This window comes from Ruditapes philippinarum, unplaced genomic scaffold (assembly GCF_026571515.1).
Source record: "Ruditapes philippinarum isolate M1 unplaced genomic scaffold, ASM2657151v2 ctg2733_1_1_1_1, whole genome shotgun sequence".
NCBI lineage: Eukaryota > Metazoa > Mollusca > Bivalvia > Venerida > Veneridae > Ruditapes > Ruditapes philippinarum.
The window spans coordinates 29,094-44,839 of NW_026852680.1; the positions used below are offsets into that span (position 1 = coordinate 29,094).

The 15,746-nt window shown below is 35.4% G+C and overlaps 1 protein-coding gene across 1 annotated transcript in view; it reads left to right on the top strand.

Annotated features, from left to right (window-relative positions):
* LOC132721058 (eukaryotic translation initiation factor 4E transporter-like) overlaps nucleotides 1-15,746 on the top strand; it is a 49,826-nt gene that overhangs the window by 16,342 nt on the left and 17,738 nt on the right. The window contains exons 7-17 of the mRNA XM_060705312.1: nucleotides 228-292; nucleotides 1,945-2,196; nucleotides 3,134-3,306; nucleotides 3,832-3,991; nucleotides 4,702-4,911; nucleotides 8,201-8,320; nucleotides 8,640-8,839; nucleotides 9,296-9,532; nucleotides 12,366-12,506; nucleotides 12,977-13,123; nucleotides 14,065-14,302. Coding sequence (XP_060561295.1) covers nucleotides 228-292; nucleotides 1,945-2,196; nucleotides 3,134-3,306; nucleotides 3,832-3,991; nucleotides 4,702-4,911; nucleotides 8,201-8,320; nucleotides 8,640-8,839; nucleotides 9,296-9,532; nucleotides 12,366-12,506; nucleotides 12,977-13,123; nucleotides 14,065-14,302 — 1,943 coding nt within the window. The remainder of the gene's footprint in view (nucleotides 1-227; nucleotides 293-1,944; nucleotides 2,197-3,133; nucleotides 3,307-3,831; nucleotides 3,992-4,701; nucleotides 4,912-8,200; nucleotides 8,321-8,639; nucleotides 8,840-9,295; nucleotides 9,533-12,365; nucleotides 12,507-12,976; nucleotides 13,124-14,064; nucleotides 14,303-15,746) is intronic.

The following is a 15,746-nucleotide window of genomic DNA, read 5'->3' on the forward strand; positions in this document are numbered from 1 at the left end:
TATAACTTAATACATAATTATACATAATTGACTTTTCTTTCATAGTTTTGTCCTCCTTATTGCGTCCAGTATTTTATAAGTCGAGCTTGGCTGTCTCCTGTGACAGCTCTTGTTGTTTTGTTCAAGACAATTTGTCTATTGTCCTTTTGACAGGTGTTTTTACTTACTTTCATATTATTATAACAGATTATAGAAAACCATATATTCTTGGGTATTCATATAATAAGTGATATTAGAAAACCATCCTTGTGTGTATTTCAGAGGGATTTCAGAGACCATGGAAGTAGATACAGTAAGTGAAATTATTTATTCTTGATTTATATGTAGTCAAATGTTACATATTCATTCTTTATAGAATTAGAGATTCTGTTTGGAGAATTCAATAGTGAAATTAATATGCCTTTTTTCAGGAGTCTCTTGCTAAATGGTTAAGGTTGTCATCTTCAAACCACTTGCCAAACACTGCTTAAATGTCACCAGAGACTTTGTATTCTTTCATGTGAGGAAGCTATCCAGCTAGCTTAGGGAATGTCTTTGGTTCTTCTTTGGTGCCCGTTCGTGCCTGAAATAATGTACAGAGAGGCACCTGAGGTCTTCATCCACTAGTAAAGCTTGAAAGTTGCCATATGACCTCTACTGTGTTTGTGTAATGCTAGAACCAACCAAAGAAAAATAAGTGATATGCATTTAAAATGAGTTTGCTGGTGTGTGCCTATATTGTTGTTAGGACCACAGGTGCTAGTGGCATTGATTTGACCTAAAATGTGTTTGACCTTGTTATTTATACAATAAAATATCAATATATTAAAAAAAAAATAAAAAAATTTTCACTGTTATATTATTATAGACAAGGTATGCAACATTCTGGTACGAAAATTATGGGTACGCCGGTTATCTGTGTTAAAAATTTTCACCGGGCGGTAATATCGTCGGATTTTTGCATGGAATCAATGCGCAATATATTTTTCTATTACAATTTACTATATACAGATCCCAAATTAACCGCTAATTAATGTTTTAAAGCCCGAAAGTAAGAAATCACCCAGGTCCGAAAGATGAGACCGTCATGACATGTACATTGTAAGCTGGTATTTACGCTTGAAATACATCAACAAAGAGATCAAACGGGTCGAACTCACATGCAAACAACCGGATTTTACATACTTTTAAATTGTTATATCCTCCACGAGTGGCACTAAGTCCTATGTGCCCGTATTTTAAGAAAAATTCTACGTGTATAAGGTAATTCCTAAATCGGAAGTGTTCTCCCGCAACACGTGCTTAGTTCCCTGTTCCGCTCTTTGTCAATGTATGTAAAACGGAAGCCGGAGAATACTTCCGGTAGGAATTACCTTCTAAAAATATCGTCTACATGTAGGATATTTCTTTAAATACAGGCTCATAGGACTAAGTTCGACTTGTGGAGGATAAAACCATTTGAAAGTATGTAAAATCCAGTTGTTTGCATGTGTGTTAAAAACAAATAGATTTAAGTTAATGAATCATAGTTCATAGTGTCATTGATGGTGAAGGGGGGGGTGCATAAAATAAGAGCCATTATTTACAAGTGAGTTTCAAAATTTCCAAAAATAATGAAAGCTTCCCCCAACCACATTGAAGGCATGTATTGCTTTTATGAGAACGTCAATTATATTGTTACTGAGGGCAAGAATGGGTTAACTTCATTTTAAGTTTACACAAGTTAATTCTAGTGTGTATTTTTATGAGAAAAAGTGATGTTGAATTTTCTCAATGTTTTAATGGTTACTATGCTAGATATATCAATGCTGTTCGCTTTCAGTTTCTCTACTTGTAATAGGGTTTGTAAGCGAACAGCATGGATCCTGATCAGACTGCGCGGATGCGCAGGCTGGTCTGGATCCATGCTGGTCGCAAACCCACTATGTTGGTTTTGTCATGACGTGGCTCAAATTGTTATACTAGATAACAGACGTGACCGACGAGACTCACATAGAGAAGAAGAACCGGAATGGTTTAGTTCTGGACCGATTAGTAAAAGTGACACGATTGAACTGCACGGGTTTGAACGTGACCGCCGAGATAGTGATCGACAGAAGGAGGACAGAGGTAATGATGCACCCAAGGTCAAACAGAAAGAAATACGAAAACAGCAAGTACATCAACATATACAAGAACATGTGGAGGTATCTGATGAGGACGAAAAGCGGGATGAAGGTAAGAAAGATATTGATTTAACCTTTGACCTTTGCCACCAGTATTTAGCCAGGCCAGCCTGTACATCTGTGCAGTCTGATCAGGCTTTATACATAGTTTCGTTACTAAAGTTTTATGTTGATGTCTTCAAAATTGATAATGGACAGTCCCAGAAATGGAAGCTGAGAAATTCCATTTAAGAAACTCAGCAGGTTAACTTCAAAATTTTATGCAAAATATTTTGTATGATTATAAGAAAAATGATCCATATATTCCATATAATATATTTATTTGTTGAAATGTTATCAATATGATATTTACAAAGAAAACTGGCCAGTATTTCATATATGATTACCTTTTTAAAATTGCCCATGTGTGGTTCTTATACATGTACATCTATCTTCCATTAATGTCAAACCCGGCACAAGGACATAGACATGTCTTTGCGTCAAAACAGCAAGAAAGTAAAAAAGAGTTGTTTAAAAACAGGATAAAAGAAGAATTTTAAAAATGTTAAAAATAGGGGGCTGGAAAACTAGGGTGAGACATGTTCAATGCTAGGGTGACACATGTTCATTGCAAGCTATGGCTGCACTGAACTGCTCTGGGGTATGGAGTAGGGCAACTGCAGGGGGTAGATTGTTCCAGTGGTATACTGCCCTAGGAAAGAAGGAGAATTTATAATAGTATATGACGTAACTTGGCAACAAAAATGATTTAATAGATGATGTAAACCAATTGATTGATGTTTTATTTTGCTTGCTGTTAAACACAGTTTTTATGCAATTTTTGTTATTTTTATTTATTCATAAGCTTGAATGAGGAAACAGAAAAGAAAATGATATAAAATATTGATTTAGATTATATATTTTTACCAAAAATATCAGTTACATTACATTTCATTATCATGGCATCCTGTGTAATTAGATAATTTAAATTACTAAATATTTGTCTATAGGTATTAGTGTAGCCGACAGAAATGGCAGTTTAGAGACCAATGAGTCCAGTTCCCCGGAAACAAACACGTCAGACCTCGAGATACGGCCCAATAAATCAAATCCTGGGCACATACCATCATTCGACTTTAATGAGTTTTTCAACATTGATAACATTCCTGGACTTTCAGCGCCTGTAAGTGTTTAACTCACTGAATTATAACAGTAATAGTCACTTGACTTTGTAAGCAATATAGAATCAGGCAAAGGGGGCAATTCCAATCCCGGTCCCCACTTTTTTCTCATTTTTTCCTCTTAGAAATAGTTAAAATTACAATTTGGAAAGTTCAAATTTTTAAAGAAAAAAAAACATTGGGCCTGGTTTGTAGTGTTCCCTAGTTTTTAAAAAAAACCAAATATGGAGGGCCCTTTAAAAATAAGATTTTTTTTACTGTAAATTGTTTTTTTAAAAAAATTGAGCAAATTTTTCCATTGAAATAAATTTTTTTATAACTTTAAAAATCCTTTAAAAACTGCAATTTTGCTTTTCCCTTTTCAAAGAATTTTACCCCAAAAGGTTGTTTTTTAAGTTACCTGAATACTTTTTATCTAAACAAATTGATTGAAAAGGTTTTTTACAAATATTTTTTTAAAAAAAGTTTCAGATGAAAAAAAGGGGATTTGCTGTTATATAATGATTTTTTTTTGTCAATCTTCATAGGATGAATCTGTAGCAGATACTGACCCAGCAAATATTGGTGGGAGTAGATTCTACCAGCTTTATAGAACATCATTGGCTGGGAACCAGCAGGCTAATGGTGGGAGTAAAGAGAACAGCCGGAGATCTTCACTTATGGAGGATGAGTTTGGCTACTTAAATGGTAATAATTCTTTTATGTGTGGAAGCTATCAAAAGTTGGTGGTTCTACTCCTGTTAATGATTAGCCTGAATAATGCTCAGCAGAGCACCTGTCTTCTTCGACCAGTAAATCTATATAACGTATACTGTGTTGGTGTTACATAGAAACAGTTGCCACCAGCTGAGACAATTGAAATAAAGGTGGAAGCAATGCGAACCCTTAGCTTGCTGGTAGCGGCAGATGTTACCCATGTTACCTAGCTGGTACATTTGTGTCATCAGATCATGCATACATGTGAACTTTTTTCAATCATCAAGTAGGAGATTTTTCTTCAAAAAGAGGGAGATTTTAGAATTTGCAATAAACAAATAAGGAAGTTCTGACATCAAAAATAGGGAGATTTCTTTAATTTGTGAAAATTCCCCTTATTTTAAGAAAAATCTTTGAAAATATGGCTGCAGAAAGTGGGAGTCTCCCGCTTAAAGTGGGAAAATTCACATGTATGATCATGGTGTACACTGTTCTCTCTTCAGATAGTATAAATCTTGAAAATTTTCCCATAAAACTAGGAATGGTTTTGTACAAACTGAAAAAAGTCCATCAAAGATATTCAGTGTGTTAAGGGTTATAAATAGATCAAATGGAAACAACTTACAGCAAAAGTACAACCTCCTTATTTATCTAAATCATGATGATTTTTTTACCTTATATGGTATTAAAATTATTTACAGATTTATTGAATGGTTCCAAGAGCCCTGTGATACCCTCACCACCGCCTGGTTCAGCAGCCTTTGAACGTTCTACTTTCCTGACACCATATGCATCCAGTGATAAACAACATCACCTCGAGTTTGGTACGGTTGGACAGAAGCTTGTGGCAAACAATACTACATTGGTTAATGCACTCATAAACAACGCTGCTGCCCTCAATAGATCAAGTCGTGAGTTTGCTTTTATATATTCTAAATTTGTTGTTTATGGGGTGTTTTTTGTTGCGTTTTATGTCAACATTGTAAAGATCATGTCAAATAACAATTTTGCAGCTATACTAATGGAGCAAGATCTAAGGCGCCTCTTTTTTAACCAGGTTTTCAATTTTGAAAATCCTGGTTATTAGATTGGGGTATGGCGGGCGGCTGGGCGGATGGGCGGGCGGGCGTCAAACGAAATTGTGTCCGCTCTGTAACTCTTCAACCCTTTGAAGAATTTTGATGAAACTTCAGACAAATGTTTACCACATCAAGATGACGTGCAGAACGCATGTTCCGCATGGCTGGCTCCAAGGTCACAGTGACATTAACATTGAAAATCCTGTCCGCTCTGTAACTATTCAACCCTTTGAAGAATTTTGATGAAACTTCAGACAAATGTTTACCCCATCAAGATGACGTGCAGAACGCATGTTTCCGCATGGCTGGCTCCAAGGTCAAGGTCACAGTGACATTAACATTGAAAATCCTGTCCGCTCTGTAACTCTTCAACCCTTTGAAGAATTTTGATGAAACTTCAGACAAATGTTTACCACATCAAGATGACGTGCAGAACGCATGTTCCGCATGGCTGGCTCCAAGGTCAAGGTCACAGTGACATTAACATTGAAAATCCTGTTTACATGATTTTAACTTGATTTGGCAGTCAAAGGTCATATCATCTTTGGAGGTAATTTAAAAAAGATATGATATATTATTTCATGTCTACTTTGTAACTTGTTTTTTCATTATACAGAATTATCAATATAATTATAGTGAACAAATTCTTCTGTGCTGAACTCGTCCTACATTTCTCAACAGATTTTGTTCAAACTTTCACAGAAGCTTTGTCATCAAGCACCCTGGCACATATTGTCGGGGTTTTGTGATTGGATAGTTTTTGACCTAATTATGGCCCTTTGTTTTTTTTCCTTATACATAATATTATAGTGAACACTTCTTCAGTGGCAATTCCTCCTACATTATTCATATTTTACATTGCACATAGTTACATTGTTTGTTGCTTGTATTTGTATTTCAAATACAACATATTTATCTACAATGGTGATAATTGAAAACCTGGTTTCATGGCATTGCCATGTTTCTTGTATATTATTTATTCTGATTTTGACAAAAAAAAAAAAACCCCAAAAAAAAGAAAATAAACACAGGATTTAATCTTGCATTATCAGTTATCAAGTGAATGAGTAGTGTAATTATTGTAAATAGTGTAGATCAGTACCCGAAGTCATTACAGTGAAATATGTGAGCGAAATTGTTGAACAACTACTGTCTAGGTTTCCACCCAGGAATGTTAAGAGTAAATAGAATATGGTGTAAAAATAAAATGCTCTGTAACTGCTTCTGCTCGTTATTCTGGTTCATTATTATACACCTAAAAACGAAGTTTGGGGGGTTATATAGGAGTCACCCAGTGGTTGGTCCAGACATCCGTTGCATTTTCCTTGTCTGGAGCATAACTTGAAGACTAATGGTTGGAATTCAATATAACTACATACAATGGTCAAGCACATTGAGAGGAAGTACAGTGCACAAGAACCATAACTCTATCTTGACTAATTACAGAGTTATTTCCCTTTGTTACTCTTCCTTGTCCGGGGCATAACTTGAAAACTACTGGTTGGAATTCAAAACAACTTCATACAATTGTCAAACACAATAAGGGGAAGTGCAGTGCACAAGAACCATAACTTTATCTAAAGTAATTACAGAGTTATTGCCCTTTGTTACTTTTTCATTGCTTTCTTTTGTCCGGACCATAACTTGAAGACTAATGGTTGGAATTCAATATAACTTCATACAATGGTCAAGCACATTGAGAGGAAGTGCAGTGCACAGGAACCATAACTCTATCTTGACTAATTACAGAATAATTGCCCTTTGTTACTTTTCCTTGTCTGGGGCATAACTTGAAAACTACTGGTTGGAATTCAAAACAACTTTTTACAATTGTCAAACACAATAAGGGGGAAGTGCAGTGCACAAGAACCATAACTCTATCTAAAGTAATTACAGAGTTATTGCCCTTTGTTACTTTTCCATTGCTTTTTTTGTTCAGAGCATAACTTGAAGACTAATGGTTTGAATTCAATATAACTTCATACAATGGTCAAGCACATTGAGAGGAAGTGCAGTGCACAAGAACCATTGCTCCATCTTGACTAATTACAGAGTTATTGCCCTTTGTTACTTTTCCTTGTCCAGAGCATAACTTGAAAACTACTGTTTGGAATTCAATACAACTTCATACAGTTGTCAAGGACATTAAAAGAAAGTGCAGTGTACAAGAGCCATAACTCCATTTTGACAAAATACAGAGTTACTGCCCTTTGATATTTTACCTTGTCCGGCGCTTAACTTAAAACATACTGGTTGGAATTCAAAACAACTTTATACAATGGTCAAGCACAATAAGAAGAAGTTCAGTGCACAAGAACTATAACTCCATCTTCAGTATTTATAGAGTTATTGCCCTTTGTTCCTTTTCCTTGTTCTGGACTTATTACAGAGTAATTCAATAAAACTTCATCAATGGCCAACCACATTGAAAGGAAATGCAACATACAAGAACCACAACTATCTTTAATTGCCCACAACCATAACTCTATATTTCAATTCTTTTACAAGGTATTCTGTTACTAGTAACATCCTCCTTTCTGAAACAGTCTTGTGGGGGTATTAATCACATTTAGTGATAGTTCTAGTTTAAGACCTTAATATGATAACCTTTAGCCAAATAGCTGAACTTTCTATTGCATAAAGATAAAATAATTTTAGTATTTTGTATGGGACATTAAATACTACTTGAATAACATTTTGCATACTTTGTGACACATTATTTTACATTCAATTTACAAGCTGATAGGTTGCCAAAGTTTCATTTAACTTGTTCTAAATCCATTATTAAAATTCTTCTTCAGAGGAAGAATTGTCTTTATTTCCTAGGCCCAATGGGCCTTTAATTGATTACCTGTAATGACATAATTGAGCCACGTCACAACAAAACCATCATAATGGGATTGCGACCAGCATGGATCCAGACCAGCCTGCGCATCCGTGCAGTCTGATCAGCATCCATGCTGTTTGCTTACAAACCCTTAACAAGTAGAGAAACTGACAGCAAATAGCATTGATTCTGATCAGACTGCGCGGATGCGCAGGCTGGTCTGGATCCATGCTGGTTGCAAACCCATTATATTGGTTTTGTTGTGACGCAGTTCAAATTTATTATCTTTTTCAGCTACTGGAATGAAGAACTCTCCACAAGAGACTGAAGCTAAACTGAAGGCATTGTTATTTGGTCGTCTAGACTCTGCATCTAGTAGTGGTAACACGACACCTGGCTTCAACTCCCCACTAAGTATGTATTATACTCCAGCATCAAATGTCTTTAAACTTATAAACAAAGCTGGTTAAAAAAAGGAAATTGAATTTGAAAAAAAAAATATTGAGGAAAATAGGGGAAAATTTACAGAGCAGAACATTATTTCATGTTTTTCTTGATTTAAAGATAGCGTTGATCACCATTGATATGCCATTGCAATGCTCCTTTTATGTTTGAATATATCATTGGTTTTGACAATTTTGTTAAGGAGTCTCACAGATTAAAAAAAAGTGATACATGGTTACCTTGAAATACATCCAAATTCTATGATTTTAAATTGCCTGTTTACTCACAGGTGCAACTGGAAAAGTTAAAACAGTGGCTGAGCTTGAGGGTGAGTTACAGACCAATAAACCAGTACGAACACTTACCCCACCCACCCATATACACAGAGGATCGCCAGCTGATGGGAATAGCGACCTGACGGCATTCAACAAACTGATCAGCTTGATGCAGGCAGGAGCCGCTAGACCTGTAGAGTCTCCTAAACAACCTGTAAGTCCATGTTCATCTTCATTTGTTTCCTTGAATAATAATATAAAAAAGATACCCCACCCACTTGCAAACAAGATTCTTTCAGGTGACAATAATTAGAAAACAGGTAAGATAAATGATGTTGATAAGATGATAAGAGTTGGAGCAAGTTTATACAGGACACAAATGTTTAGGCCTTGTCAAATCTATGGCATTACGATAGTATTGATATATTGTTTAAAATTTGTAATTGCCAGCTTCAAATTATCAAAAATGTTAGTATTAGATCTTTTATCAAACAATTATTTTCCATTGATCATACTTAAACCAAAGACAAGCTGGTTTTGAGTGACTTGTTTGACAGTTGTGTTCTTGACAAGTTTTGACTTTACATCTGTCTTTGTTTTATTATTTTTATTTACACAGTCATTTTACCGTATGGCAATGCGACTGACATTTTGTTTATCTACATTGCAGATAAAGCCTGAACCTCGCCCACCATCTCCAATGTCAAGTTTACCCAGTCACATCCAGCAAGCCCAGTTACAACAACATATGTTACAGAATCATCAAGCTGGTATGCCATCTCAGATACAGGCCGGACACCAGCAACATGGTTTACCACCGCAACTACATGCTGGTCCCCCACAGCCACTTCAGGGTAGAGTTATACATAAACCAGAGCCATTGCACCTACAAGGTCATCCAGCACAGGTAATGGATTTGGTCATTTGTACTTAGTCAACCTCTTTAGCTCACCCTGTCGCAAAGTGACAGGGTGAGCTTTTGTGATCACTTTTCGTCCGGCGTCCGTAAACTTTTAATTTAAATGACATCTCCTCATAAACCACTACGCCAATTTCAGCCAAACTTCACAGGAATGTTCCTTTGGTGGTCACCTTTGAAAATTGTTCAAAGAATTTAATTCCATGCAGAACTATGGTTGCCATGGCAACCAAAAGAAAAAACTTAAGATATCTTCTTCTAAAAAACCCAAAGAGCTAGAGCTTATATTTTTGGCATGAAACATCTTCTGGTGAGTGTCTACCAAGTTTGTTCAAATAAAAACCCTTGGGTCAAAATTGGCCCCGCCCCAGGGGGTCATTGATTTTCCCTATATGCATATTAAGTAAAAACTTAAAAAATCTTCTTTTAAAGAACCCAAAGAGCTAGAGCTAAGATATTTAGCATGAAACATCTTCTCATGGATGTCTACTAAGTTTGTTCAAATAAAAGCCCTGGGGTAAAAATTGGCCCCGCCCCAGGGGGTCATTGATTTTCCCTATATACATATAGTAAAAACTTTAAAAAATCTTCTTTTAAAGAACCAAAAGAGCTAGAGCTAAGATATTTAGCATGAAACATCTTCTAATGGATGTCTACCAAGATTGTTCAAATAAAAGCCCTGGGGTCAAAGTTGGCCCCACCCCAGGGGGTCATTGATTTTCCATTTATACATATAGTAAAAACTTAAAAAATCTTCTTTTAAAGAACCCAAAGAGCTAGAGCTAAGATATTTAGCATGAAACATCTTCTAATGGGTGTCTACCAAGTTTGTTCAAATAAAAGCCCTGGGGTCAAAATTTGCCCGGCCCTGGGGGTCATTGATTTTCCAAATTTCCTTATATGTGTATAGGAAAAACTTAAAAAATCTTCTTTGGAAAAACCAAATAGCTAGAGTTTAGATATTAAGCATGAAACATCTTCTAGTGATTGTCTACAAAGTTTGTTCAAATAAAAGCCCTGGGGTCAAAATTGGCCCCACCCCGGAGGGCATTCATTTTCCCTATATGTGTAAAACTATAACAAAAATTGAAAAATCTTCTTTGAAAAAACTCAAATAGCAAGAGTTTAGATATTAAGCACGAAGCATCTTCTAGTGAGTGTCTTCAAAGTTTGTTCAAATAAAAGCCCTGGAGTCAAAATTGTCCCCGCCCCGGGGGACATTGATTTTCCTTATACGATTAAAGCAAAAACTTAAAAATCTTCTTTTAAAAAACCCGAATAGCTAGAGTTTAGATATTAAGCATGAAACATTTTCTAGTAAGTGTCTTCAAAGATTGTTCAAATAAAAGCCCTTGGGTCAAAACTGGCCCTGCCCCAGGTGTGTCATTGTTTTTAACTATATGTGTAAAGAAAAAACTTAAGAAAATCCCAACAAGCTAGACCTTAGATGTTTAGCATGAAACATCTTCTAATGGTTGTCTACAAAGTTTGTTCAAATAAAAGCCCAGGGGCTTTAAACTGGCCCTGCTCCGGGGGCCTATGTACAGGTGAGCGACTTCAGGGCCATCATGGCCCTCTTGTTTAGGTAACATGTTGACTTATGATGTTCCTCTTCCTAACTATCCTTTTTTATGCCAGTTTAATACATGTTTGGGACAAACTTGTATCTCATTAGTTGTTCAACCTAACTGGCTTTCCTGGATAACTCACTAGTAAAAACCAATTTTTCCGCCTACAATTTTCCACATGATTTTTGAATCATAGATGAAAAAGAAATGACCATTAGACTCAATATCTTAGATCAATTCATAGAGGAATTATGTCAGACCTAAGAATCGAACCAGCCACCCTTGGATAACAACTCTGATACTCTTTCTGTTGAGCTAAGCTGGCAAACTCCTTTTGTTTAAAAGCTATTCAAAGACAGGGCTTATAAGGCAACCTCTGTAAGTTAAGCAGTTAGGTCAAAATGTCTCTAATTTGCATAGTTAAGTCACTAACTTTGAATCACTTGACCATTGCTGCTGTGAGTTTGAATCTTTCAAGGGACTTTCATTTATTTAATTTGAGGAAGCTATTCAGCTGGTTTGCAGAAGATTGTTTGTTCTAATTTTATGTGCACACAGTGTTTGTAATGAATGTAACACAGATGTGTGCGCAGAGATTGTCCTTTAATATTGAAGCTTGGCCATAACAAGTTGGTTTGGCTAAATCACAACTTCAAAAACATGTATCTTCCAGCAGAGAGGAACAATTTATTCAAAATAAGGCATTAAAGTTTGTTTTTTTTTGGGTTTTTTTTTGTTGTTTTTTTTTTTTTGTTTTTTTTCGTGGGAGGGGGGGGAATCAAAGTTCTTAGTTAGCCGATGGAAGATTAAAGCTGCATGCCTCCTGATGAGCCAAAATATTTCAAGATATTCAATCTTAAGAAAAATGTACTAAGATCTTAAGAAAAGTAAAAAGATTCAATATTTAATTAATTATTTACATGTTATGTGCGATTAATGACTGATTTTGCAGTATCAATCACTATAATTCTACTGCGTTACTAACGCAGTAAGAGGTATTTATGTATATTTTGACCTCTTTTTGGTAATTTACGTGGATTGTAAGTGCCGTTTGCAATGTGTAAATTACTTTCTTTGTTCACTTCACAATATTTTACTTTTAAATACATTTTCAAAATTTTCATGAAAATTAGCATGAATCTGGAGGCATGCTGCTTTAAAGTCTTTGTTGGTTTTTGACTAGGATATTAAAAAAAATAAAAAAATATATATTAGCTGTATTTTGATATTAAGTCTGTTCTGATACTTTACAGAACCAGAGAGCAAGTGTTGGTGATATTCCATTTGAGATGATTGATGGTTACCCTGGCAACATGCACACACCCACATCTGTAGCTCCACCCCAACATATGGGTCTTAGTGATGCTACAGCAGCACAGAAACAATTTATGGAGGTATATAATAACTGATCTGTTTTATATGAAATATTTACATTTTTTTTGTGTCATTGTCAATAGTAGTTATTTTTAGGTAGTAAATGAGTGCATATATCAGCTTATGTTTGTGTAAGGAGACCTTACTGACTAACATTTTTTCTTGAACTGTCATACAGTCAACATCATGGAAATAAAGATTTAGAATACTTGTACACTTGGTATTGAAACATATGGCAAACCTGTTTTTGAACTTTAAAAACAAATCTTTGTAAATTTTAAAAAAAGTCTATCTGTTATCTTCACAGATGATATATGAATTGTTGTAAAAGTTATTTTGATCCTAAATTTCAGATTTTTTTTGTGCTGCTGTATTTTGGGGGTGGTATTTTTCACATTTTTAAATGTACTTGAGTAACGTTTTTGATTATCAGTTGTGTGTAAATTGATTTGTTTTTCATAGAAGTGAGTAAATTTCATGTTTGTTCCAGGCTTTACAAAGAAACAAAGAACAACAATTACAGATTCGTCAAGCTGTTATACAAAACATGCGAAGTACTCACAACAGTCAGCCACCACTCCTTGCATCACAGATAGCCACAGGTCAACACTCCACACCCCAACAGGCTCCACCAAATGTAAAAGGATTTTTGTTGCTTTTTTTCCCTCTTGATGTTCGATATTTATATCTATAAAAGAAAAATGGGAAAGCTTTTGCCTGTGTTTTTTTTAGGGGATTCTTAGTTAAGTGATATAAGTTCATATCTGCAAACAAGTTGTCACTCCCTGCTATTTGATTGATCTCAGAAGCAAATTCTTTTGTATATGGGAGTTATCCAGTCAGCTGAACTACCCCTCACTGCTGCTGGTTTGAATCCCGTCAATGACATGGAATTCTTTGATATGAGGAAGATATCCAGCTAGCTTATGGAACATAGATGTTTCTATCGAAGTGCAATTTTGTGCCTGAAATAATGCACGGAGGGTCACCTGATATCTTCCTCCACAAAGCTGGAAGTTTGCCATTTTACCATTTAAGTGTTGATGCTTCTTTAAACCTAGCAAATGTCATACAGTTTTTGTTCCCAGTGTTTTTGCCACATGAAATTCTCATAGAAAACAAGGGGTCTTTTCAACAAGTGCACAATACAATAACAATATTGTCTTTCTCATTGAAGAAAAGCAGTGACTGACAACTTTTAGATAGCATTTCATAGGCTATTTATTTACCAGTCAATTGTAACACTTGTTCCCATAGCATTGACTTTGAATTTTTGATTATCATATTGTCAGTAAAGGTCCAGTCCTTTAAGGACAGTCTGAAGTTTAAAGTCTTGTGAAATGCTCATGCCTGTAAATTGGACATGTCCTTGTTATTTTGGCAAAAACCTGGCAGTGTGGGGACTGATTTAAGATACAAGCTTGTCTTGTTTCGCATGCTATCAGCATCACTTAGCGAAGAGAGTGTTTGGATGGGGTTGCAATTGACTACATCATTGTCAATGTTGAGATTCCATGAAAAATAGCAAAATTTAATTTTGGATGTGTCAGGTTTGCATCTATAAATTTACATTTTCAGAATATTCAAGGGAGACGATCATCATCTGGGGATCCTGTGATGAGCTTCTTGAAGGCAAATCCTACCATTATAACTAAACCTGCATCACCCACGCCACCACCCCAACAGCAACCGCAAATACCCATCATGAACTTTGTCCAGCCAGGGACATCACCCCGTGGACCATCACCATCACCGCTACAGTCGACTCTCCTGTCTCGTCAAGCCCAAGGCTCTCCAAGAGTACCTTCACCTATCAGTGAGTATCTAGTTGATTATTTCAGATATTGTTTTGAGACTTGCAATGTCTGTCTGAAGAAAAAGATTCTGTAGCTGCACTGTTTACAGCATCATTTTTTAGCTCGACTATTCAATAAGAATAAGTAGAGCTATTGTAGTCACCCGAGCGTCGGCCTAACCACTTATGTTAAAGTTTTTGTAATAGTTTAAATATTTTCAAAGTCCATTGACATATGGCTTTGAAACTTTGCACACTTGTTCACCATCATTACCCAAACCTGTAGACAGGAGGAGGTAACTTTATCAAGTATTTTGACAGAATTATGCCCCTTTTTCGACTTAGAATTTATGTTAAAGTTTTTGTAATACCTCAAATATTTTCAAAGTCCATTGACATATGGCTTTGAAACTTTGCACACTTGTTCACCATCATGACCCCAATATGTAGACAGGAGGAGGTAACTTTATCAAGTATTTTGACAGAATTATGCCCCTTTTTCGACTTAGAATTTATGTTAAAGTTTTTGTAATACCTCAAATATTTTCAAAGTCCATTGACATATGGCTTTGAAACTTTGCACACTTGTTCACCATCATGACCCAAATATGTAGACAGGAGGAGGTATCTCTTTCAAGCATTTTGACAGAATTATGCCCCTTTTTTGACTTTGAATTTACGTTAAAGTTTTTGTAATACCTCAAATATTTTCAAAGTCCATTGACATATGCCTTTGAAACTTTGCACACTTATTCACCATCATGACCACAACATGTAGACAGGAGGAGGTAATTCTATCAAGCATTTTGACAGAATTATGCCCCTTTTTCGACTTAGAATTTACATTAAAGTTTTTGTAATACCTCAAATATTTTCAAAATTCATTGACATAACATGTTGAAATTTTATACTCTTCTTTGAGAGCATAATAGGACTCTCTCCAAGGCCTATAACTGTAATATGGATTTAAAGAAAAATTTTGCCATTTTCTTTACTTAGAAAATTTTACCTTTTAATCAAGGCTTTTTTTACTATCAAGCACTAAGAATAGTTGAGCGTTGCTGTCCTACCGACAGCTCTTGTTTGCTCATGTCATAAATTAAAATACTATCCGTATATAACAAAAAGCTTCCATAACTGACATGATTTCCAGGTCTTCTTTTGAAGCATTATGTTTGTGTTAATTCTTTTTAGTAAGACATGTTTTTAACTAGGCTATCATATTATGCCTCGTTCAAAATGCCTCCAGACATTGAGGTTTTATTTTGTCATTTATTCATTATCAAAGAAACACTCTTAGAATCTGCAACAAATAAACCAGTTAATCTAGGTATGGCACATGCTTTCTCAAGCTACTTTTCAATATGTGTTTTTTAGCGATTATTAATAAGCACGTTAGTTGATCAACAAATGTGAGGCATAACGTAAAATATTATTTGCTTACCCTTTCATTACCTACCAGCAA